At 46.3% G+C, this 25000-nt stretch overlaps 2 protein-coding genes across 3 annotated transcripts in view; one reads left to right on the top strand and one right to left on the bottom strand.

Moving 5' to 3' along the window:
• dock2 (dedicator of cytokinesis 2) overlaps positions 1–9551 on the bottom strand; it is a 130749-nt gene extending 121198 nt beyond the window's left edge. Inside the window, exons 1-10 of the mRNA XM_030368941.1 lie at positions 9399–9551; positions 8009–8092; positions 7203–7243; positions 6682–6737; positions 6099–6195; positions 5416–5564; positions 4610–4745; positions 4086–4243; positions 1839–1920; positions 1078–1210 (exon numbers count right to left, since the gene is read on the bottom strand). Coding sequence (XP_030224801.1) covers positions 1078–1210; positions 1839–1920; positions 4086–4243; positions 4610–4745; positions 5416–5564; positions 6099–6195; positions 6682–6737; positions 7203–7243; positions 8009–8092; positions 9399–9435 — 973 coding nt within the window. The 5' untranslated portion in view covers positions 9436–9551. The remainder of the gene's footprint in view (positions 1–1077; positions 1211–1838; positions 1921–4085; positions 4244–4609; positions 4746–5415; positions 5565–6098; positions 6196–6681; positions 6738–7202; positions 7244–8008; positions 8093–9398) is intronic.
• Positions 9552–12323: 2772 nt separating this feature from the next.
• Positions 12324–23850, top strand: hrh2a (histamine receptor H2a). Of its 2 annotated transcripts, XM_030369152.1 has the most exons (5): positions 12324–12640; positions 20375–20467; positions 20568–22014; positions 22430–22595; positions 23336–23850. In XM_030369152.1, the coding sequence occupies exons 3-5, from the start codon at positions 20991–20993 to the stop codon at positions 23340–23342; spliced, it is 1197 nt and encodes a 398-aa protein (XP_030225012.1). In that variant the 5' UTR covers positions 12324–12640; positions 20375–20467; positions 20568–20990; the 3' UTR covers positions 23343–23850. The 2 variants fall into 2 exon arrangements, with proteins under 2 accessions (XP_030225012.1, XP_030225011.1); XM_030369151.1 differs by lacking the exon at positions 20375–20467 and having other exon boundaries at positions 12342–12640.
• The last annotated feature ends 1150 nt before the right edge of the window (positions 23851–25000 follow it).

Below are 25000 nucleotides of genomic sequence, written 5' to 3'. Positions count from 1 at the left end.
GCTTAAAATCCAGGAGGGGAAATATAAGAAAAATCCAAAGATGGTCCTATAAAATGAATTCACCTTCTCTAAACAAACAACATTAGTTTAGAAAACAGATGAGAAGATCAAATTAAATTGACTTTATTTATCTCCATGTGTGAAGAAATTATTAAATCTTGATTGCTACAAATAAAACGATTCCTGCTTTGTCGAAGAACCCACTCACACAAACACAGGTTTCTAAATTCTGTGGTCTCCGAATACAGAGATTAGGGAATGCCATTTAATACAATGATCTGAAGCCGCTTTCCTAAACCACAGGCCTAGCGGGGGGAATAAAATGTCCCATTAAACGCGACACAGGTGTTCCGGGGACACACTTGGGCATTATGAGGCATGGCACACATTTTCAGCCGCATACACAGACTCACACACATGCTGACACACACACACACAAACTCATGCACACACACATGCAGACACACAAACACAAAATCCAGTTAATGGGAACTCATCGGGCAAACCGGATGAAAAGAAAACAGTTTGGGAAGAAGAAGATTGTCCAGCCAGGGCTTAACATTGGCTTCTGAATTATATATCTTAAGGAAATGTTCTGTGCTTTTTTCTTTTTTCAATTTAGACAGATATATCTTCCATTGCAGAATTTATAACATTGCATGAGATTCTCCCTGGTTTCTCTTGTTTATCTGTTGTTATTTTGGGCAAGTGTGCTTCCATCGTGGCTTCCACCTTGTGTACATTTACTTAAATCATAAATGCACCACAGAAATCGAATCAAATATCACCCAGATTAAATTAGCTACGCCCTCAATCCCATTTACAATATGTTGTTACTATCAACCCCTTGATTAAACAAACACCATGGAGCCTGTTGTCCAATTACATTACCTCCTTCTCCCAATCAGGCTTTGATGAGCATTTCCTCGCCCTTATAAGGACCCGGGTGGGTGTTGCAAATATGGGCATGGGAAGCCATTTGAAAGTGATCAAGGCTGTTTGTATGTCCTTGTGAGATCACAGCTACAGTGCATTATGCACAGCCACAACCGACTCTTGAACCAACACCAGTCGTACCTGCCACCCCGAACGGCCGTCTGAGGTTCTGAGTGCACTTCTTGGTGTTCTCCTTCAGATCCATCATGCCCACTCTCACGATCTGACAGATGAGGAAGATCCTCTCTCTGTTCAGGTCCTTGTTCCCCAAGTCCTGGTTTGCGAGGGAGGGAGTATGTGTGTGTGTGGGGGGGGGGGGGGGGGTAAAGGCATAGGTGTGAGAGGCAAGACAGATGGATGGACATAAAATCGTTCAATATTTTCACGTTATATCATTTGTTAGAAGATGTTATTTTGAGCTCCATTATTTCCAACTCGATTTCTTATTTGTGTGTGTGTGTGTTTGTGTTTGTTTACAGTGTTTGTGTGTATGCATGTGTGTGTGTGTGTATGTGTGTGTCCATGCGTGTGTTCCCTGTGTGTGTGTGTGTGTGTGTGTGTGTGTGTGTGTGTGTGTGTGTGTGTGTGTGTGTGTGTGTGTGTGTGTGTGTGTGTCTTTGTGTGTGTGAGTGAGTGTGTGTGCGCATCTATTCCCTATGTGTGTGTGTGTGTGTGTGTGTGTGTGTGTGTGTGTGTGTGTGTGTGTGTGTGTGTGTGTGTGTGTGTGTGTGTGTGTGTGTGTGTGTGTGTGCGTGCGTGCCTGCGTGCGTGTGTGAGTCGACATCAACCATGGATGAGCATGTGCAAGGGGTGTGGTTAAGAGGAAGGTGAAGGTAGTCACAGAAGGCACCAGAGCTGACTGGGCTACAGAGGTGCAACAGTGCCCTCTAGTGCTGCCTTACCGTAAAGACAACTTTCAGGTTGTTCAGCATTTCGATCTCCCTCGGGAAGCCTTTTTTGCCCCAGCGCACCATGTAGTTCTCACTGAGGAAGACAGTCAGGACAAACACAAAGACTTTACTATCATGTTTTATGTATATTTTTCAGTAACGTGACACCCAATGCCTTTTAACAGATCTGTATCAATGCACTACAAATCAACATTAACGACAATGTATAAATTGAACTTTGGTCCAGATATTTCCAAAATATATGCCCTAAGTGCAGAGGAAGATCTTTTGAACTTCAGCTTGAATAAGTAGATAAAAATAACAATACGTTACAGAGGAAAGTACCTAATGCAATCATTGTTGTTCACTGGGGTGAGGCTGAATAATTCACCACAGAGGTTCCTTCTTTCAGGGGAGGTTTGACTCCCACCACAAGCTCAGATTTGTGACGCTGATGCCACACCAGTCCTACATTATTATCTGGTAATTGTTCACAGGAGTGCGTCATACCTTACATATTGAAGTAGTATGCAAATGTATGGATACACCGAGGTAGGTGTTATCTTCCAGGTTAGTTCTGAGAGCTAAAATGCTGCTAGTCAAACAGTAAGATGGGACGGAAGTATCACAATGAAATGAAGAAATAGAGGAAAAGACAGAGAGAACAACAAAACCAAAGTACTGACTTGGCTGAGTTATTTGTGTGAAGGACCGTTGTGTGTGTGTGTGTTTGTGTGTGCATGTGCATGTGTCTGTGTGTGTGTGTATGCGCGTGCCCGTGTGTGTGTGTGAAGGTATCTCTCCACTCCAGGCGGCTGCAGTGATTGAGACACATAAGCTGACAGACACCGTGGCTCTGGTATCACTCCTCTCTGACAGCACATGCCAAACCCCTCTCGCTGCCACCTGGTGGCTGCAGGCTACGGTGCGCCCCAGCATTGTTCTCGTTTAACCAGCGCAGCGCCAAAGACACAAAACCAAAGGAAAAACAAGAGCCAGGCTGCTGGAAGAACAAAGGAAAATTGTGTTTTTTGTGTGCGCGCGCGCGCGTGTGTGTGTGTGTGTGTGTGTGTGTGTGGGAGTATTGTTTTCTGTGTGTGTGTGTGTGTGTGTGTGTGTGTGTGTGTGTGTGTGTGTGTGTGTGTGTGTGTGTGTGTGTGTGTGTGTGTGTGTGTGTATTGTTTTATGTGTGTGTGTGTGTGTGTGTGTGTGTGTGTGTGTGTGTGTGTGTGTGTGTGTGTGTGTGTGTGTGTGTGTGTGTGTGTGTGTGGGCTTGTGTGAGTCTGTAGTTGAACATGTGCCTATAGAGAGGATCCCTTGCTTCTCCAAAGAGGTATGACCTTTATTCAGAGAGCAGGCACAACTTTTCTTCATGCTTGTGTGTGTCATCTCTTCTGGAAGTTCAAAATTAACTTAGTGCTTAGACTTTAATCACCGGAATGAAATTGCGTGTCTATATTGGATCATAAGGGTGTGTTTTAATTCATTTCAAGATCTGTCTGGATGAAATGAGCTGTTTGCAAAGGCAGGTTCATGTTGCTCAGCACAGAGCAGCCAAGACCATATTCTGTACTTTTCATCAGTACTTTCTATGACAATCCAACAAGATCCCATTTAACGTATATGGATCCACCAATTTCAAAATAAGAGCGGACAGAGAGGGTATGTTGTGTGTCTGTTTCTTTGTATTCTACAGTTAGTCAATGTATGGAATGTTATTGTATCTTATTCGACTTCAGGAAAGTTTATGTTAATATAATGTGCAATTGCATAATATTTATCTATTTATATCTACCTGTGGTTCTTTTTTTAGATGCAATTACAATGATGTGCAATATTGCTCACTTGTTATTTACTTTTACTGTTTGTCCATTTTTGTTGCTTGTCAATTGTACGGTCTGTTGACTGACTGAGTTCCTTGATACCTGAATTTGCCCCAAGGGGATGAATAAAGTATTTAACTATCTATCTATCTATCTATCTATCTATCTATCTATCTATCTATCTATCTATCTATCTATCTATCTATCTATCTATCTATCTATCTATCTATCTATCTATCTATCTCCATCTGTATACGTCTTCCATGCCAATGACGCCCTTTCATACTTGAGGAGAGGAAGGAGGAGGAGGTGGATTGTGAAGACATAGAAGCTACCTTATTATGGTCTGCTCAATGGGGTGGCACAGGGACATGAGCGATAGAGAGAGACAGAAAGCAGGAGAGAGAGTCAGAGAGTGAGAGAGTGTGAGCGGTACCTGATTATGGTCTGTTTGTTGGGGTCGTACAGGGACATGAAGAGCTCAGAGTCCTCTCCGATGCGACACACAAAGTTCCTGACGAACACGTAGAGGCTGTGGGTCGGCGAGGACTGGATGCGGGCCGACATGGCCGAATGGTCAGCCTGCACGTTGGACTGGAGGGGCAAGAGGGCGTCAGTACCACGGACGGACAGACGTGAAACCTGCTCTCTGATGACTTCACACTCTGGAAGTCACGCTGTGGCCTCCTCCCTTCCTTCTAAACCAGGGAGGATTCGAGGAAACGATCGCACGATCGACGGAACGTCGAAAAGTGTATCCAAATTTGTTTTGGTTCTGTAACAAATATCTGACCCTGAATCAGAGTAGTAGAACACCTTTCCCCACAGTGAGGCATGGTCCTCCAAAGCGCCCTGCACTGAATTCAGGGTGAGGGCGACTAGCCCAACGACACCTACAGGTACAGGCCCACGGGCGTTGGGATTCAAACCCAGAACCTTTGTGGCTGGGAGCGCACCCACCTGCTCCTCCTTGATGCGCTCGTTGATCTTGGTGGTGGCCTCCTCGTGGGCCCGGAACAGGCTGATCACGCTCGCGCGCTCCGGGTCCAGGACGCTCCCGCTGCAGTCCCGGACCACCAGGTCCAGCTCCAGGATCCTTGGGGGGGGGGGGGGGGGGGGGGGGGGGGAGAAGCATCATCATCATCATCATCTCTTATCCCCTCCTAGCACACTAGCGTCTGAACATATGGTCCAGCCCTCGCAGCAGGGAGCAGGTGGGGGGTCTCAGGTGCCTTTGCCGGAGGACAGCTCGTCCGTTGATGAGGACGTAGGAGACTGCTGCACAAACTACTCCCCCCGTCCACATTTTTGTGTACCGGTCGGGACCCACCCTCCGGGTTACCAGTCCAACTCCTTAACCAGTTGGCGATGGATGGTTAAGGGACGGCGTGGCAGGTTAACATAGTATAGAAGCTTAAAAGAACAAGTGAAGAGTGGATAAGGGAAGGAAGCGAAGGGCAGTGGTACTGGAGGGGAAGTAAAGATTGAGCTAAGGGACACTCAAGTGTCAGCTAGCACGGAGGGTGGTTTGAGAAGGGTTGGAAATAGAAATATGCTTCTACAGTACTAATAAAAAAGTAACAGAAAAAAAAGAAGCATTTGATTTAAATAAAAGGCTAAACATTTATAAAAAGATTGAGAGAAATGGTTTATGGTTCATTACATTCACATCGGAGGGGACCAGTTTGGGGAGGAAAACAAATAAAGACACGTGAGGGTAAATCGAATGCGTTCGTCAGTTCTTCGTTGCCGTTAGGCGGCCATACTTGTTTCCGTAGTCGATCTTGGAGGTGACCTTCTGCTTGAGGTCCTTGAACTCGTCGTTGGGCAGAGTCCCCGAGAGCAGCTGGGAGCGCCACTCTATCAGCTCCCACATCAGCCCCTGGACCTGCTCCACCCGGCCCCCCTTGTTGGACTGCACACACACACACGCAAGCACACACACACACACACACAGGCACATATACACACACACACAAACACAAGCACGGGCAAGCACACACACAAACACGCGCAAGAACATTCAAGCAGACACACACAGGCACATACAACCACACGCACACACACACACACACACACACACACACACACACATGCATACATACACAAACACGTGCAAGAAAACACGCAGCCATCCACACACACACAAACACAAGCACGGGCAAGCACACACACACACAGGCACACACACAAGCACGCCCAAGCACAAACACACACACACAAATAAGAAATGTAATTTCTAAATCGCGAATAACAATGGATGTGGAACGAATAGTGCTAAAATTAACATTTTATATCAAATGATTTGACATGAAAATAATGGTGTGATGAAACCAGATGATGAAATGATACCCTAACAGCGTAACACATGACTGGAGCCAGGGTGCGTGATGAAGGATGCACGCCGCAGGCAGTACGGACACACGGACAAAGTAAACGGGGAATGTACCACGAAGAGCTGCTTCCATATGCTGCCCCACTCCCTCAGGGTGGTGGTCACCTCCTTGACCAGGGGCATCTCCGACGACACCGCCTGCTCCTGCTTCCTGTACCACACACACACACACAGGCACACACACACAAACGCACGCGCACACACACACACACACACAGGCACGCAAGCCCAGGCACACACACACACAAACGCACGCGCACACACACACACAGGCACGCACACAAACGCACACGCACACACACAGGCACACACACACAAACGCACGCGCACACACACACACACACACACACACACACACACAGGCACGCAAGCCCAGGCACACACACACACACACACAAGCGCACACACACACACAAGCACATGATCAATGAACTCTACTTTCCAATCTGTACACGTATTGCATCTTTATTGTATTGATCGTGTGGAGGTTTCAAATGGCTTTTAAATGGCGACGTTAAACTCCCTCTGGCCCCCTAACACACACTCTCCCTGTGGTGTCGTGTGTTGATGCACAACAGCGAGTAGTAAAGGTTGCGTCATAGTGTGAAACAGCCGATTGACTCGTGACTTAACCTACCCTCTCCTCTCTGAGATGGCATCCTTCAGCTGGACGAAGCTGGCTGGGAACGCTCCCTGGAAACAACAGAGGAAGAAGAGAGTTCTTTCATGTCAAATCCTCACTCTAAGCGAGGACACACTGAACATAACTATAAGTTATGCACAGCATGGATAGTAGTATAAATATGAGTACACAATAGGTGATGGATACAGTATAGAGAGTAGTATAACTATGAGTACACAATGGGTGATGGATTCAGTATAGAGAGTAGTATAACTATGAGTACACAATGGGTGATGGATTCAGTATAGAGAGTAGTATAACTATGAGTACTCTATAGGTGAGGTGTGAACAGCGTGGATAGTAAAAATATGAGTACACTATAGGTGATGGATCCAGTACGGAGAGTAATATAAAAGAGAGAATGAAGCACTCTTGACATTTTTCAGAGCAGGAGCGCGGTGTGCTTTATGTAGCGGGACAGCACACCACTTCTCTCCATCTAGTTTATCTGGAGCCTGAGCTCCAACCATCCATACCTGCAGGGCTTTGTTCCTGGTCAGGTAGCCTTTGTACCATCCTGGAAGACAAAACACACGCTTGATTTGGAAGGAGGAGAGGGCTGTGGGGTACCAGTGGTGGCACACTGGGGTTGACATTGAGATGTATCTTTTGTTCGCTCACTGTGGAATGAGATCAATGATTTGTGGTTCTGAATACATGTTATAGGAGTGCACAACACTGACATTAGTAAGGATTGTTTGGTTCTGTGTTCATTTTGTGCAGTGGCCCTTAAAGCTCAACACACTGCAACTTAAGGACACACATGCATATAGACAAAACCCAAGCTCATTAAGAAAAAGTCATCAATTTGACAACAACAACGGCAACTTAAGGAAACACAACTACACAAAATGACGAAGTGTTTCCAGGAGACATTTAAGACCGACATTGGTGTGGGAAATGAGCTACATTTGAAGTGTTTTTGGCTTAAGATAACATTGCGTTCGCATGATTCCGTTATTACAGCAGAGTCCAGATGGGCTCATCCGTTTTTGGTATCCCCTGGAAACACTTCTGCAGCCGTTTGGTGTAATTGCAGCGCACTTCTGTAATGTGTTGTGTCTGTAATGTGTTGTCTGAATGCAATGCTGTCAAATTGCTGTTTTGTTCAGTGTTTTCCTTAGGTTTAGAGCTCCCAGTGTCATCGTACTTTTGGTTCCACCAATAAACGGCAAAGCTTGACAGACACAACAAAAACCAACAAACTCAGCCAAAGTGGAGACGTATGGGAAAGTATAGTTATACTTTATAGGCTAGAGATCATGCGATGAGCATTGCTTACCCTCGCAGGCCTCCTGGATCTGCACTGTGTCGCCCACCTCCAGGGACAGTTGCTTCTCCCCTTGGCCAATGAAATTCCACTTTGCTGAGTTTCCCATTACAAGAAGAACCGAGGAGCATTTGGGAATAAAAAGTGTGAAAAAACAACACATTTGATTCACAAAATGCGCAGAACAAACATGAAAGAGGAAGAGTCACAATATTCCTGTTAATAATGCTAAAATATTGCTAGTATTATTAAAGTATTGGGTTGATGGTTCAAACCCATTACCTTAGGGCTGGGGGTCAAACTCTGAACCACATGAATATCCTTCTGTTCTATGGCTCAATTTAGGTAACGTTTTTTTAATATCGGCATCAGGGATGGCATCAGCAGGGTGGGTAATAAATAATAAATCACTTTGAACATTGTTATAATAACTTGAATAATTACATATTGAAACATGTTTTTAAGATCTAAAACCTAAATCTAGCTATTGACCGTTCCGTCTCAATTCAATGTTATGTTAGGTTTCCGATTGAACGTGTCTTCATGTTTGTAACCGTCACCACAGATGTAAGGGACCAACAAACAACTGACTTCCTCCTGTCGAACTTCCTGTCTTGTCAACCTGCAGCAATCGGCAGCACTCTCTCTGACGGTAGAGTTAGCATCAGCTAGTCTCTGACTCCTAGTCTCCCGCCACTACACATCAGAGCCCTACCTAGCAGTCATTCTGAGAGTGTCAACAGTATCATAACACTCCATTCTAAGTACTGCGAGAGTAAATAATATTGGTTTGGGCTGTGATTCTGACAATGTGAATAAAACAAGATATAAAATGCATAAAGTGGAGGCCTTATCTGCCCAGCATCTCGCATCATCTTCACCTGAACCCATTTCCTTATCTGCAAGTGTCAGACCCCATGACATTCCAGTTATCTCTCCACTCACTTCCCCTTGACTAACACAGCTTTGGTAACGTTACACAAGTAGGTCAGATCGAGACGTGGATACAACACATAAATTAACTCTCGCCGATCATCCCAAACATGGCAGAAATTGCCAACAAGTGGGCTACCGTGCAGGGATGTGTAAACGAGGACTTGAGGGCAGAATGTGTCCGTGATCAGTAAGCTCAGAGGTGTGTGGATACAAGGCTTTTGAACATCAGTCTTTAACATGCCACTTGCCCACATCCTGTCAACCAGGAAGTGATGGTGTCTCTCCATCTTTCTCTCAATCTGCCCTCTCTACTTTCCCACAGCAAGTGCAGTTTGGTGTAATATGTATATGATCATAACAGACACATGGGCACATATACACCCACACACACACACACACACACACAAGCACACGCACACACACACACACACACACCTAAGAGCAGAGGTGGATGCGGTCGACTCACCTACACCATATCCCTCGGTCCTGGTCCAAGGGGCCATGGTTGTGCTTGTGTGTTCCCCTCGGCTCACCCTCCTTCTTCCTGGGTCTATCTGTCAGTTTCTTCTCATGAACCAGGACGGCCGTTCTACCCCTCACTTCTGCTTTTTTTTTTACTGTAGACCTACTTGATAATGGTAAGCCCCACCCCCCTCCCCTTCCTTCCTCTTCTGACTCTGCGGTCTTCCTCCCAGTCAGGGGGGGGCAGTGGGGGACTGAAGACCAAAATACGTGAATACATCTAAAGTACACATGCAGAAGTCACATGCAGAATTATGTAAAGTGCAGTTCTAGTCAAAGATTGTCAAAACTGGAACCGTGCAAAGAGGTGTTTTTCTTTCCTGGACATATCTCACATAACGTGGGGAAAACGTGATTTACGTAGACGTGCCAATTTTGACAGCTGTCAGCAATCAGTTGAGCATGTTAAAAAGCGATGCATTAACGATGCATTCATCGAGAATTGATGAGAGAAAGACGCCAAACTCCTAACGGCTCCTTAACGACATTTGCTAACATCTGGATTCATACATTCGCAATGTTTGTTAAATGACAAAAATAGATAAATACATTTAATAAATCAGACCCACCCCTCAGTTCTGCCAGGAGGTGTTAATCAAAGGCGCTCAACATCATTATTTTGACTGACTTTTAGAAGAGCAGTAGAAGAGCAGAAGAGCAGTTCAAAAAATAAATCACAACAAATTGTCATTATGTAAATCTCATTAAAAATAGCAGATCAGACTCCACCCGTCCTTTTTGTGATGCATGTCATTACGCTGTACATCCACAAGAGGGCAGTAGAAATACGCCGTATCTCAGTTGCTGGATATGCATTGAGTCTTGTGGTTTGAGTTCCCACGATAAAAATAATGATTACATTGTTTTTGAGAAACCGCGGCTAATTAGGCAAATTTTCCATTATCCGAGGACGCTACCTAATGCGTTGTTATATCGCAAACCTAAGACCCTGTCATTATAGAAACATGAGGAAATTAAAAGATTTATGGTCGTATTGAAGGAGTAGCGTGGAGCTTATTGTGTGTGTGTGTGTGTGTGTGTGTGTGTGTGTGTGTGTGTGTGTGTGTGTGTGTGTGTGTGTGTGTGTGTGTGTGTGTGTGTGTGTGTGTGTGTGTGTGTAAAGATACCTTATCAACTCGTTTTTGTTGGCGGAGACACAGAAAGTTTGACCCGTGAGTCACAAGGAGAAAAAGGGGCGGAGCCTGCAGGTGTGAGTGGTAACAAAAGAAAGAACCAAGAAGAAACCAACCGACGTACTAATTAACCGACAAACAGACACGAGGCAAACACGGGGCCCCAGCGACGTATGCAGACAGACATACAGCTTGAGACAGATTGAGGTATCAACCAGGAAGGGGAAGGGGAGACAGCGCCAAAGACCGAAGACAAAGGGACGAGTTGAGATAAGGTCAAGAGAAGGAGACAAAGACACACACAGAGCTACGAGGAGCGTCCGGGGCGATCCTGGCCACAATGTCCTGCTCACCACTCAGGAGAATCACTCAGAAAGGGAGGAGGGGAAGGGGGGAGGAGGGAGGAGAGAGGGAGGAGAGAGGGGGAGAGGGAGGAGAGGGAGGGGAGGGGATCGAGGGAGGAGAGAGGAGAGGGAGGGGGGAGAGGGAGGAGAGAGGGGGAGAGGGAGGGGGGGAGGGCGGGAGGGAGGAGAGAGGAGAGGGAGGGGGGAGTGGGAGGAGGGAGAGGGAGGAGAGAGGGGGAGAGAGAGGGGGGAGAGGGAGGGGGAGGGAGGAGGGGGAGAGAGGGGAGAGGGAGGAGAGAGGGGGAGAGGGAGGAGAGGGGGGAGAGGGAGGAGGGAGAGGGAGGAGGAAGAGGGTGGAGGGAGAGGGAGGAGAGGGAGGGGGGGAGGGGGGAGGAGAGGGAGGAGGGAGGAGAGAGGGAGAGAGGGAGGGGAGGGGAGAGAGGGAGTGGAGTAAGGAGAGAGGAGAGTGGAGGAAAGGGAGGAGAGGGAGGACAGGGATGAGAGAGGAGAGGGAGGAGAGGAGGAACAAGAACAAGGGAGTCTATGTGTGTGTATGTGTGCGTGTGCGTGTGCGTGTGAGTGTGTGTGTGTGTGTGTGTGTGTGTGAGGAGAGACAGGAGAGACAGGAGAGACAGGGTCAGCCTGTCTCTCCAGCTCTCCATTCGCCAAGTCAACCCAGAAAAATGAACCAAGGAGTACATGCCGTGGACCAGGAATAGAAAATGATTTAGTCGCCTGTCTGACCCGCGAGGTCGTTGACATCATTCTGGGACAATCAGTGCCAAAAACGACCCACAAAATGAAGTGCTGTCACGCTGTCAAACCATTGCACCCACCCTACCATTCCACTCATCAGAGCGGACTTACCCCTACTGCAGTTCCATCAGCAGGAGCCTGTCCGTTCCCACATGCACAGGGTGATAGGAAGGCTCGGCCTATAGTCCCATCTGCTGGCTATTTATAGGTTGTTTTTGTATTTGGGCACATGTGCATTCGATGGTGGCCACAGCTGTGTGTGGACAATGCCTTTAACTCCCTACAAAGTGGCAGAGTGATGGTGCTCGTGATGGTGGTGTGGGGGCGGTGGGGGGGGGGGGGCGCGGCTTCTCTAAGGGGCTGAATAGAACAGGTTGGGTGGTGCAAAAGGTAGCACCGCCCGAGGCTTTGCCAAGTTGTTTCCATCATGGAGGCCAATAGGAGGTCAACGCTGGGTGAGACACAAGGGAAGACAATGGTAGATCTATTAAGATGGTTTAGCAAGGGTAATAATTACCATAGGGAGAGACATAGACTGAGAGAGAGAGAGAGAGAGAGAGAGAGAGAGAGAGAGAGAGAGAGAGAGAGAGAGAGAGAGAGAGAGAGAGAGAGAGAGAGAGAGAGAGGGAGGGACGGACACACACACAGGCAGACAGACAGACAAATAAAACAAAAGTGAACAAGAGCTGACAATTGCCTTTGCATCTGCAGTTCTCACCACAGCCTGTACTTCCAGTTCCCTCCCACCCATACCCTCTCTCTTTGTCTCTCTCTCTCTCTCCTTCTCTCTCTCTCTCTCTCTCTCTCTCTCACACACACACACACACACACACACTGATATCGACGCACTCACATCAGTGATCCCGCGGTTCACTAGCCTGGCAGGAGGGCTGGAGCGGAGCAGAGGAGAGCAGAGCCGACCAGAGCATCACCGCAGCCACAGGGAAACTTGGGTGAGTAAATAGATTGCTTCGTGTTAACTGTTTTTGACTGAAAGTCCCTCGGCGGGATCAAGGTATTCGTGTAGACATTGAGAAATCGTCATCGATGGTTATTTCAGAATAAGGGGACAAGGATAAACATTGCTTGCTGTATGGGACCATTTTGAGCGTAATTGGAGAAAAGATGAACTTTCCATTCATTAAAATATAATGTAATTTCTTTGTTGCTATGGTTACAGCTGTCTCTAATACATAAGAGGTAGTGTTTGCACGCATACTTTTGGTTCCTTTATCTTTCAAGTTCTGCAATTCATTTCACATCTACTACAAAAAACTTATTTTACGGACGACAACCAAAACCACGGCTAGCGTCCATCCACCTGACAGCTCACCAAAACAAACACCTGGAGGGTGTCACTGCGTCAAGCAAATCAGATAATGACTGCCCTGAAATAGGCAACAGAAACCCAACAGACTTTTTCAAACGTCTACCAAGTGTGTTGTGTGTCTTGAGTGTGTAGGAGTGTGTGTGGTCGTACGCATCTCAGGGACTCAAGAGTGCAAACGGTCACGTATAAAGGATGTGGCCGGCGCTCCGAAACCGTGATCTGTGGTTTTCGTGATAAAGCGACCGTGACACAGGGAAGCTCACATTGCTTAACACCGGGACTTCTACGGTAGAGCCAATGAAGGGTGACAGAAGGGACAGGCCATAATTAATGATATCCATTGTTTAATAATGCACTTATTGACAAAAAACACAGTATTGGCTGCGATACACCACATTAATAAATTATGTTTTCCAAAAAGATATCCGTGTCGTAGATTAACACTTTACTTCTGAATTGGTATGCCAAAGAACTCCGGGTCTGAAATCTTGCTCCAGGTTATGTCCCCAAACAGTGTGAATTCTTCCTGACTGCACTGACCAACCCCCTATGTCCCGGGGCTAGAAATTGGATACCTCTCGTGTTCTCCACCTCAGTTCTTCTCCATTTGATTGAACCAGGCGCCAGCTAACCAAACCTAATTCATTAAAGGGCTCCTTCCCTCGGTATGGTCACTCTGAAGCCCCCTCCATACATTCCCGTTTGGCTAATATCCTTAAGGTCCGAGAGATCACCACTTTAGGGGTCAAACGTCTTGGGATGTTTGTCTCGATAAGGTCCACCTCAGAGGGCTGTCAGGAGTTGAATGCATATAGAATGTAGGCAAGATAACGATTATACATTTCCTTTAAATATCGTGGTCAATTTCTCCCATACCGGTCAGTCGTGAAATAAGATCTCTTCGCTGGGTTAACTAGTGTGTTTCTGGAATTGGAATACTTTATTTGGACTTGCCATGCCAGATAATGTTGTGAGAGCTATGAGAGTTTCTCAGTTCCTATGTTCTACTTTACCGGAAAGATGCACAGATAGTTCTGTTTGTGTGTGTGTGTGTGTGTGTGTGTGTGTGTGTGTGTGTGTGTGTGTGTGTGTGTGTGTGTGTGTGTGTGTGTGTGTGTGTGTGTGTGTGTGTGTTTGTGTGTGTGTGTGTGTGTGTGTGTGTGCATGTGTCCTATACCGTCACATGATTCTGACAGTGACGAAGATCGTCAGTAGTTGGATGGGGCAAACCGGCTCAACTTGTCAACTCGTGATCGGTTTTATAGCGCCGTATCAACTATAATATTATATTAATATTATAAGGTTTAAAGGATTAGCGGTGGGAGCTGGCTGATGTTGTGGAGGGGGAGTTCAACGTAGGTGGCATGTGTGAGCATCATTACAGAGACGTTTGTTAGGCAGAGGCATTCACAACACGGAAGCTACCATGTTGACATAAATGAGGTGTGGCAGAGGCGAAATGGATATATAATGACAGCAATCTGCTGCTCCTTTGTGACCTCATTGTGTGTGTGTGTGTGTGTGTGTGTGTGTGTGTGTGTGTGTGTGTGTGTGTGTGGGTGTGTGTGTGTGTGTGTGTGTGTGTGTGTGTGTGTGTGTGTGTGTGTCTGTGGCAGTTCCATGGCACGCAGCAAGGGACCATGTATATTTAATATGCCTGGACCTCTGTTGTCACTGCTAATAGTCTAAGGATGTCTATCAATCTGTATACCTATGGCAAGCTGCCTGTCTAGCTGCTGCTTGTCTGTGTGTCTGGTCACTTGTCTGTCTTTCCCTTCTTCTGTCTGTCCGGCTGCTGCCTGTCTGCCGTACTGTCTGCCTGTCTGTCTGTCTGTTTGTTTCTCTCACGTCTCTGTGCTCTCTCTGTGCTCTCTCACGTCTCTGTGCTCTCTCACGTCTCTGTGCGCTCTCTCTCTCTCTCTCTCTCTCTCTCTCTCTCTCTCTCTCTCTCTCTCTCTCTCTCTCTCTCTCTCTCTCTCTCTCTCTCTCTCTCTCTCTCTCTCTCTCTCTCTCTCTCTCTCTCTCTCTCTCTCTCTCTCTCTCTCTCTCTCCCTCCCTCCTTGGGATTCCACTGCTCATCCTGCGTGGCCAAACCAAGCAACGGTAACCAGGCAACCGGTCATCCCAGACCACTTATCTCCCCCCCTGTTCTCCGCCGGTACCTCTTGCTGCCAAGCAGAAATAAGACAAACGGGAAGACAGATGTGTATGTAGTGAATGCACAAACACAAAAGGTACACAGACACATACAATTCCACCCTGGCAATGCACGGGCACAAACCCAGAAACATAAATGTAGACTCAATTACAGATTTCCCTCTGGAGGAAGTGAATGCACCTCACATTGCCTCCATGTCACCATTCATTTGGAGGAGATTAGGACGAATTAGGCCATGAGGCCATAACGCCACTGTAATTGGCATTGAGGAGAAGCATAAAGGATGTTTGTGAATTAGTCTTCAATGTCAAACGCTGCCCCTCTGAAGTGGTTACTTATTAACTTACAGCCCGAGTGAAAAGGCGGTTAGCACCAAGCAGTCTAATCAGCGAGCATCGTTGGTAGGTGGCCGGCAAAGATCCAAAAATAGCCTGTTTTATTTGAAGAAGTACTGTTTGGGCGAAAGTGTAGATGGCTTTCTGTGGGCTGTGTTGGCCTGTCGTGTGGCCTGTCGTGTGAACTTCGGGTGAGTGCCACATGTAAATGAGGTCCATATGTTATCTTGGTCAGCCTCACTGTCTTCCTCACGGTGGGCCATCTTTGTCATCAGGTTGATAAGAAAATGTTCACAAACCAGTGTGAACTGGTTTTAAAAATGGATCTCATCAAATATTCAGCCAGATCAATAGCATGCTTACATTTAGATACAATTTACCTACAGTCAAATGAAAGACTGAGGCTTTACATAGATGTGTACAGAGTAATGCCTACATTATGTGAAACCTATTCGGAGACTGACAAAGTCATCCATCTTCATTGTGCAAAAGTTATCACACAGTGGGATAAGTGGGATAACAATCCATCATATCATCATAGCTTAGCAATCACGTTGCTTAGGGCTTACAGGCTTTAGGGGTAGCCTTATGCTAGATGATTTGGTAGCTTGCCCAGGGTTTCGTTACCAAGTTTCTGTGTTTCTGCACATTTAACAATAAAATACTTAAACTTTAACAAATGACAGTCCGACCAACCCATCCCTAGTAACCAGGTACAGAGCTTAAAAGGGGCAATGGAGTCGACATAGATCAAATCCAGAAAATGTCTGATTCGTTCTGCCATCTTCCAGTGCCCAGGGTTTTGTAGGTGGTTTTTTGTGTTCTATTTTAGCCTGCTCACATTTGAATGGATTAACCAGCATTCAAATGCGGCAGCCCTGGTGAATCCAGGCCGAGTATCACAGGGAACAATCCAAAGGGATGCTTTACATCGGGGTGCCGCAACAACTTTCTCAGTGCAAGGCACATAGATCGCTCCACACCTCACGTCTCAGTACAAACTAAGCAGCTTCCTTCCCAAACACAAAGACAAAAGGCAAACATCTGGTGGGTTAAAAGGACGGTGCAGAATGAGTCAAGATGCACCCCGCCAATCAGGCGGAAGGTTTTGACTTTGAGAGGTAAACAACCTTGTGTGTGTGTGTGTGTGTGTGTGTGTGTGTGTGTGTGTGTGTGTGTGTGTGTGTGTGTGTGTGTGTGTGTGTGTGTGTGTGTGTGTGTGTGTGTGTGTGTGTGTGTGTTTGTGAGATTAGAATCACCTCCGGCTCATTTCCATCTCACTGATGCTGAAAGACAGGGCAGGCTTGATGAGAGAAAAAGATAGAAAAACGACCAACTAGAAACACATCAAAAGCATTGGTTTGGGTCCAGGAGCCAAACCTATACCGGAGTCTAACTAAAATTCTTTATTTATTTTAGTTCCTGTTAAAAGCTGCATTGAGGTCATTAATAAACTCACAACTCCCACTTAACACACTAACTCGAGCTCAAAGGTTAGATTCAGAAATGCCCTCTCATTACTGCACCCTCTGGCCATAATTGAACTTTAGCCGGCTGGAGCTCACGCATTGAGAGCCGTGGAGCGCCAACGCCTTTGCAGTGATAGTACAAACTAACTACACGATACAAACAGAACAACAAATAACTAGACCATAATAGGATCTGGGTAAGATATCTCTTCATTATATACTAGGGCACCAAGGACACGCTAAGATGTAAATCGTTCTTATTTCTGCGTTGGAATCGTCTGATATCGTTTTTCAGGGCCCGTGTTTTAATTAGTGACATTGTTAAAGTGAGCAGAGCTGACAATCCAGCGCTGGGGCTGAGCAACGGCAGTTCAGTGGTGCAGAAAAATTCAGATAGGGCATAGGGCAAACACCATATTAGTAATATCGCAGGTGGATGACGCCAATATCGGGACGATAAATCGGATTTCCGATATATAAGACAAACACTAACGGAGAAGTCTGTGTAGGTCTCATTTATTCCGTAAAATTACATGTTCCTATATTGGCAATTGACAGAAATGTCTATGTTTTAAATCCTACACATCGTCCCTCTATTATGTGGCATGCTAAGCAAGCACTGAATATGAAAGACATACTGCAGGGCTCTCCCATGCGGCGATATAGAGCTGACAGCCCAGCTGCTTTCCGGCTTCCTGTAGATTAGAAGACACAGCACTCAGCAATCGTTATCATATCCTCTTCAAATGCCATTACCTGCGAATGCGGCTATTGACTTTTGTTTTATACTTTCTTGAATCAAGTTACAAAGTCTCACAGTAATGGAGGTGTACTGGTAAAACAAAAAATACAAGGATTGTCTTTCTGGGGACGGTTTATTTTATTGTTTGGTTTTACAAGACCAAAGGGTCAAGGGTTAGGATGGAAGACCCAAAAGTCATGTGTGTGCCCGAAAGGGGCACACACATGGTTCATCTCATTGGGGTTTTAAGGATGCGTATTAGAGCTTCTGCAACAAACACATCCTGAAGGAAGATCTGCATATAATAAATACGTTTCTTAATCATAAGCAGTTCTTTTCATTCCAAAAAAAGAAAAATTCACACGAATTTTGTCTGACGGTCAGAACAAAGTGTTTACAAAAAAAGTAAACAAAGGAGACACATCTGTTTATAATCCTACTCTTATACACACAGATGGGAACAGGATGCAGGGCACATTCTGATGCATATTCAGGCATGAGCATGCCTGTATGCAAGTGCACACATGCGCAGGCGCACACATGCACGCATGGCACACACACACACACACACACACACCACTCTGGGTAGCAGAGTTAATGCCACTTTAGTATGGTTCTCATTGTGACAAACAGCTACAGTACCCATAATAGATATCCATATCTGGGCAGCTCTATCGGCCCAATGCTGCCGTCATTGGCCCCACATTAAACTACTGCCAAACTATTTCTGTAGTCGTGTCTGTATGTGTGAGAGAAAGCAAAAGGACATTGGGCACAAGAGCAGTGTGTGTGTGTGTGTGTGTGTGTGTGTGTGTGTGTGTGTGTGTGTGTGTGTGTGTGTGTGTGTGTGTGTGTGTGTGTGTGTGTGTGTGTGTATCTGTGTGTGTGTGAGATGTTTGCTCCCGGAGGTTTAGATTGGTAGTATAAGCATGCTGCGCTCCAATGTGCGTATGAGAGCTAGGCTTTGGGGGTTAGCTGCAGTGATAGCAGTGTTTGCTCTAGATGAAAGGGGAAGGCAGGTAGTCTAGGTATGATGTCTAGGGGGGGTTGGAGTGCAACAATGCAACGCTTCCCAGAAAGGGAAACGAAGCTTACAGGTTTTTAATGTATATTTCTGTCTCTGTCTATGTCTATCTCTGTCTATGTCTCTCTCTCTCTCCACTTAATGGTTGCATCGGAAAATACATTCACTGAACTATAAAAAGCACTGTACTGTTTCTCCCCTGTCGCTTTGAAACCCGCTGTGCGCATCTTAAGCCGCGATGTGCTAAGTTCTCACTGATAAGTGAATGGCGTTGCACCAAGTCTGGCAAAGGTCCCGATATCCATTACAACTTTGGAAAATATATGGGCAGATAACGGACGACCACTGACGCAAGCAGCTGCCTGCACCCAACCACACGCAAACACACTTTTAGGTGCTAGGTACGAGATAGTCATTGTCCACATTTCCCCAGATGAAGCCAGCCGTACTGAGCCTGCATGGGGACCAGTTACATGGTTTTGTTGCCAAAGCAGTAGGTAACTGTTTATCATAACTTGAAGGCAGGTGTATTTCTGAATGTCCTTTTGTGTAGCTCAGACCATGCATTTGTTTGGATGTTTCTCGTTGCCAGCTATGTTGGTACAAGACCTGTCTGCTGAACTTTATTGGTGGCAAAAGAGACTGTACAGAGAGAGAGGGAATGTGAGCATGAGGGTGGTAATGTTTTCTGCACAGCAAACCCTGTGAACTTGAATGTGGTGTGTCCTTCACTGAATATATAGTGCATTCTCAAGCACTCCATGCACTTTATTGCAATCGCTTGGATAAAATGCAATTGTATGTACTAAGAAGGAACATATTAAGTGTTGTTGTTGTTGTTGTGGTTCTTATTAATAATCATAACTTGTATAAGATATCCAATACACCATGTTATACTGAGAGTTATTAAGAAGGAGCATAAGAGAGCGAGATTTTGAAAATATACAACCCAAATAAGGTCGCCTGCCCCCCCGTCCCCTCCTCTCCCTTCTCTGCCATTGAGTCTTGCCTTCCCACCTGGTGGAGATACGGACGCTATGCACCGCATGGGTTTTAAACTAAAGGCAAGATGGACTCCCGGAACCAATCAGGGATCAGTCTAAAATGTATATTGTCCGCTGTGAAGCAGGGGCGCAGTCATCCAGAACAGATTTCTCAGAGCGTTTCTCTCACATGACGGATGGCTCTGGCATTTCTAACATTTTACACTCAAATAGCAGCTCTTAAATTTCTCATTTAATTTCCATGGACAACAATGCAACTTCTGGAAAAATAATCGATAATAACTGGACTACTGAAAAATAATCTTTTCCTTTCTTGCACAGCCAAATCGTGCTTTAATGTGATATAATAAAGCAGCAAGGAATCTGAACAAAGGAAATAATTTCCTTGAATATGTTGATTATTTTGATGATATAATAATCAACATATTGATGATTTTGGCGTTCATAAACATACATAATACATGTGTTATTTTTCAGTAGTCTATATTTGTGAATTCAAATGATCAATGTTCAGGTTCTTTGCCGTAATCTGTGACCCAAGCATGACTTCAGTATGGAACAACCTCATTGCACTATGAAAAAAGGATATGAAACTCTGGTCGGAACTCACATTTCTCATTTTCAGACTCATACGTGCAGATGGAGCTAGTTTATTAAACCCCACTCAAAGTCACAATGTCTCTCAGCCTTGAGAGACATTCAGATGAACTAAATATCGGTGAGCTTGTGCTGTGCACCATATTAACTCAAGTAGATGTTTAATAATAACCTTTATTATGCAGCGTTATAATATTGCTGTTTCTACTTCTGTCCACTAGGTGCCACTGCAGTCTAGGAGATGGCATCGAACCGGGCGGCTAGATGAACACAGCCACCATGATCCAGCCATTGTGAGAAGAGGGCAGCTGCTGAAACAACCAACATTTTACTTCAACTGCCAAACATGACGCTACAACGTACCAACGTCAAATGCACCAAAATGTACAAAACCCTCCTTCCCTCCTGAACAGTCCAAGAGTGACTCATAATCAGGGCTCAAGCTAGGGTGGAAGTGATCCACCCAGTCAGGGTTGCGTCTCAACTCGCTCTCTATCCGCCGGTCGTCAAATCCACCATGATTTCTTTCCAAGACTTGTGGCCATGAAACCCGGTGCCCTCTACAGAAGCGTACGGCTAGCCGTGGCTAGAATGTTCGTCCTCATCTTCTACAACTAGGCCGCGGGTCGAGTAGCCACCAGAGCATGGAGGGACACCTCCCCTCGAACACCCCCCTGAAGGTACTGCTGGGCGCCTCGCTCTGCCTCCTCATCCTGCTCACCGTCAGCGGCAACGTGCTGGTGTGCGTCGCCGTGTGCGCCACGCGCCGCCTCCGCTGCCTCACCAATTGCTTCATCGTGTCGCTGGCCGTCACCGACCTGCTGCTGGGCCTGCTGGTGCTGCCCTTCTCCGCCCTGCAGCAGCTGACCGACGAGTGGCCCCTGGGGCCCGTCTTCTGCAACATCTACATCTCCCTGGACATCATGCTGTGCACCGCCTCCATCCTGACGCTGCTGGCCATCAGCATGGACCGCTTCCTTGCCGTCACCATGCCGTTGCGCTACGCCGCCTTGGTGCTGCCGGGCCGCGTGGCCGTGGCCATGGCGTCCGTGTGGACCGTGTCCCTGGCCGTGTCCTTCCTGCCCATCCACATGGGGTGGAACACGCCCAACGGCACAGTGCAGAACCGCCGGGCCGGCGACGACCAGCGGGCGTGCAACTTTGAGCTGAACGGCGCGTACGCGCTCACGGACTCCCTGATCACCTTCTTCCTGCCGCTCTTGGTCATGTGCTGCACCTACTACCGCATCCTGCGCATCGCCCGCTCCCAGGCCAAGCGCATCATTGGCTCCCGGCCGGCGTGCGTGGTCACCAGCTACGACGCCGGGGGCAACGGCCGCTGCACCACGACGACCGTCACCTCCAGTGTCACCGCCGTGGCGCTGCGGGAGCACAAGGCCACGGTGACGCTGGCGGCCGTCATCGGGGCGTTCACCGTGTGCTGGCTGCCCTACTTCATCCTGTTCAACGTGGCGGGCGTGAAGGAGCAGGTGCTGTCGGGCACGCTGTACGAGGTGGTGCTGTGGCTGGGCTACGCCAACTCCGCCCTCAATCCCATCCTCTACGCGGCGCTCAACAGGGACTTCCGGTCGGCGTACGCCCGCCTGCTGGGCTGCCGCTGGCCGAAGTACCGGGAGGCGTGGAGCAGGAACCAGTGTCCGCTAGCAGGTAAAGCCCGCTGAGGTCCCGGAAGATAAGGAGGGCTTAATCCGGTCAGATCTGTATGAGCTGTTTAGGTCCAGTGATCACTTTAAAGTTTGATGAAGGGTCACTGGTACGGATACAGAATAACCTGTTTAGTGTGGGTGTTTCAGATGACCTCGTAAACTAACACAAACTGTGGCTAAGTTGATTGCACCTTTATGTTGACTTAGTCTCCCGTCAAGGCTGCAGTTGAACCACCTTGCTAAAGCAGCATTAACTCTGCTACCCAGAGAGGTGTGCTTGCATAAAGGCATTCTCCTGTCTAACTATGCATCAGAATGTGCACTGCAGCCTGTTCCCATGAACCAAGGTAAAGCTGTCCACATTATGGACTACGGACTCAAATCAAACGTTGGGTTGCTTGTTTACTCTGTTCCAGCGGGGAACGAGCTTACAGAGGTGACATTGCTGTGTGGTCACAACTCCGCCAACTGCAGCGCAGGCGTAGCCGAGGAACCACATGCGTTGGAGGAGGTCAACAACCGCCCCATTGACAACCAGCTCACGAATGGTTTCACTCCAACAGACGTCAATGGCAATGAAAGGTAGTTTGTCATCATTTAAATAAATCGAGGTTGATAAATGCAACATAGAGAACACAGTGACTCTGAGACGCTATGAGCCTTCTATGGGTAATAGAGGCATCACTTTATAATAAGGTTACATTAAATAACAATTCATTAACTTAAGTTAATGCAGTTTTAAGCATTAATAACCGTAGGGATAAATGTACCCGCTAACTATTGGTCTAGTAAGCATTCACCAATGGTGTTCATGAGCAACATTAGGAAACATGAACATCAAATATGCATGTTTGATGTTCACATTAACTACGGTATTTGAATAGGGATAGGGTTAACCCTAACCCACTCACCCTAACCTAAACATTTAAACTCATGATACATAATGCTATAATACCCATACAAAATAATGAGTTAGGGGTTAATTAATGTACCTTTACAGACGGCACGTTTTCAATCTAGTAGTGGGTCATTTAGGAGATACTGAACCTAAACAACGTTGACTTAGATGAGAATGGCCTCTCCTGCTGACGAAGTCAATCTCTGTTAGTGTTAGCTTGCCGTTTCACAGAACTTCTCCGCGGTTAAACCATCCGAAAAGAAACGCTTAAATGTAACATTGTGTGTGCAAGCCATTAAGTCGTTTACACGCCAGTAGCCCCTAAAACGCCCTAAGTCTGGTTACTGGTGGGCATCACCGAAAAATACAGTCAATTATTCATGTTATCTCTTTGTAATTATCTTATTTTTACCTGTTTGAGCAGGTCATGATGACGCTGAACAAGAGAGGAGGATGTTGTGTTCACCGGCCGCCCGGCCCCCTTCTAGCAACCTTGAGGGCACAGATAGAAACATCCAGAACGGTGGATTAAAGATGTGTGCTGGACTGCGTTCTTGATTTTTCCAAGGTAGAGCTAGTGGGGGAGAAAAGGAACACCATGTGTATAACATCATGTCACATTCAACTCTTTTGCTAGACAAAGTGATGAAGCGAAACTCCTTCAACAAGGATGAATCTCACCGTTTATAGAGACAAGCGCTGCCTAGCAACAAAAGATGCTGCGTTATCCAAGACTGCGGGGAAGGCTGAGTGACAGCATGTGAGAGACTGATACCCTGTTGGAGATATCCAACAGGGACCATGCAGAGCGACGACGAGAAGACTGCTGGTCGATGTCTAATTTATTTTCAACTTGAAAAACTCATTGTTATGCTTAACTTGTTCTTGTTACTTTTTCACAATGTGAAAGGAAATATATAAAGTGTTGTTTTGATCCGATGGCTGTTTGCCTGTTTGTCAGCCCTCCTTTCGTCGACATCTTTCAAACAGGAAGGAGCAGAGCTTTTCAACTCCTGCGTTTATCTCGCAGGTACACAAGATTATGTTATCCATATGTATTTAAGAACTAAGTTGTGCCAATCGTTATCTCTTGTTCGGCCTCAAATATTGTCACTTTGAGGAGGACCGATGATTCGAAGTAGCAGTAGGGCTAGCCCCTGTTATATTTCAACGGGAAAACAACTTGAAGTCCACACATACTCAGACGGCACTGCACCCAAGAGGAAGCAAGAAGAACTGCAACTCAGCATGACGATATGGATGACAGGAGCAGGTAGGGCCTAAGTATAAATTAAAACAGTGTTTCAAAAGGGTGTTTTGATGTGGGGATACTTGCTGCAGAATGAACTGAAAATGTATCCAGTATAACGATTTTATTAGTTTCTTATTCAGTCAGGCAGGCAAATAAACCTGTTGCTTTAACTCATTCTGTGTTTGTTTTTGCACAAATGAAATCCATTTATGGACTATCTCACAGAAAAATGAGTAGAACAGATAAAGGTTTTTTTGCAAATGTGGGTGTTCTAACTTTTAGTTATTGCCCAGGCTAGAAGCTCAGAACATCCTGGACTCAGGTATTCCACACAAAACGTTTTGAGCGAGAGACTTTTCCAGTGTGGCACTTAAGGAAAAAAGTCAATGCCATTACAAAAACTTCCAACCATCGTTTGAATAAATCATCACAAAAGCTGTTATTAAAGGGGCCATCATGTTCAAAAGAGAAAAAACCTTTCCACATCCACTCATGATAGGAGATGTATTATGGAGAGTCATGCTGTTCTTTGTAACTGGTAGACGGCCATTATGATTTCATTACTTTTCACAGTAGTCTATCCATAGTTACACAGATCATTTCCCCCAAGGTAGTCATATGTCGCTGGTCCCTTCCATCTCTGCTCACGCTCACTCACTCTACCTTGTCCTTGTTCCTCCCCCCTCTCTATCCTCTTTCTATATTCTTCAATCTACCTTTCGCTCTCTCTCCCCTGCTCATCGAGTGACCACTGACAGGTAAACCGACATGAAAACCATTCATCATCTCTGTTTTAACATCGAATTTATGTGGGGAAAAAAGAAACGCACCATTCCT

Source organism: Gadus morhua, chromosome 10, assembly GCF_902167405.1.
Source record: "Gadus morhua chromosome 10, gadMor3.0, whole genome shotgun sequence".
NCBI classification, from domain to species: domain Eukaryota; kingdom Metazoa; phylum Chordata; class Actinopteri; order Gadiformes; family Gadidae; genus Gadus; species Gadus morhua.
Note: the sequence above shows the minus strand (reverse complement) of the source record. Positions and strands in the feature narration are given on the sequence as shown.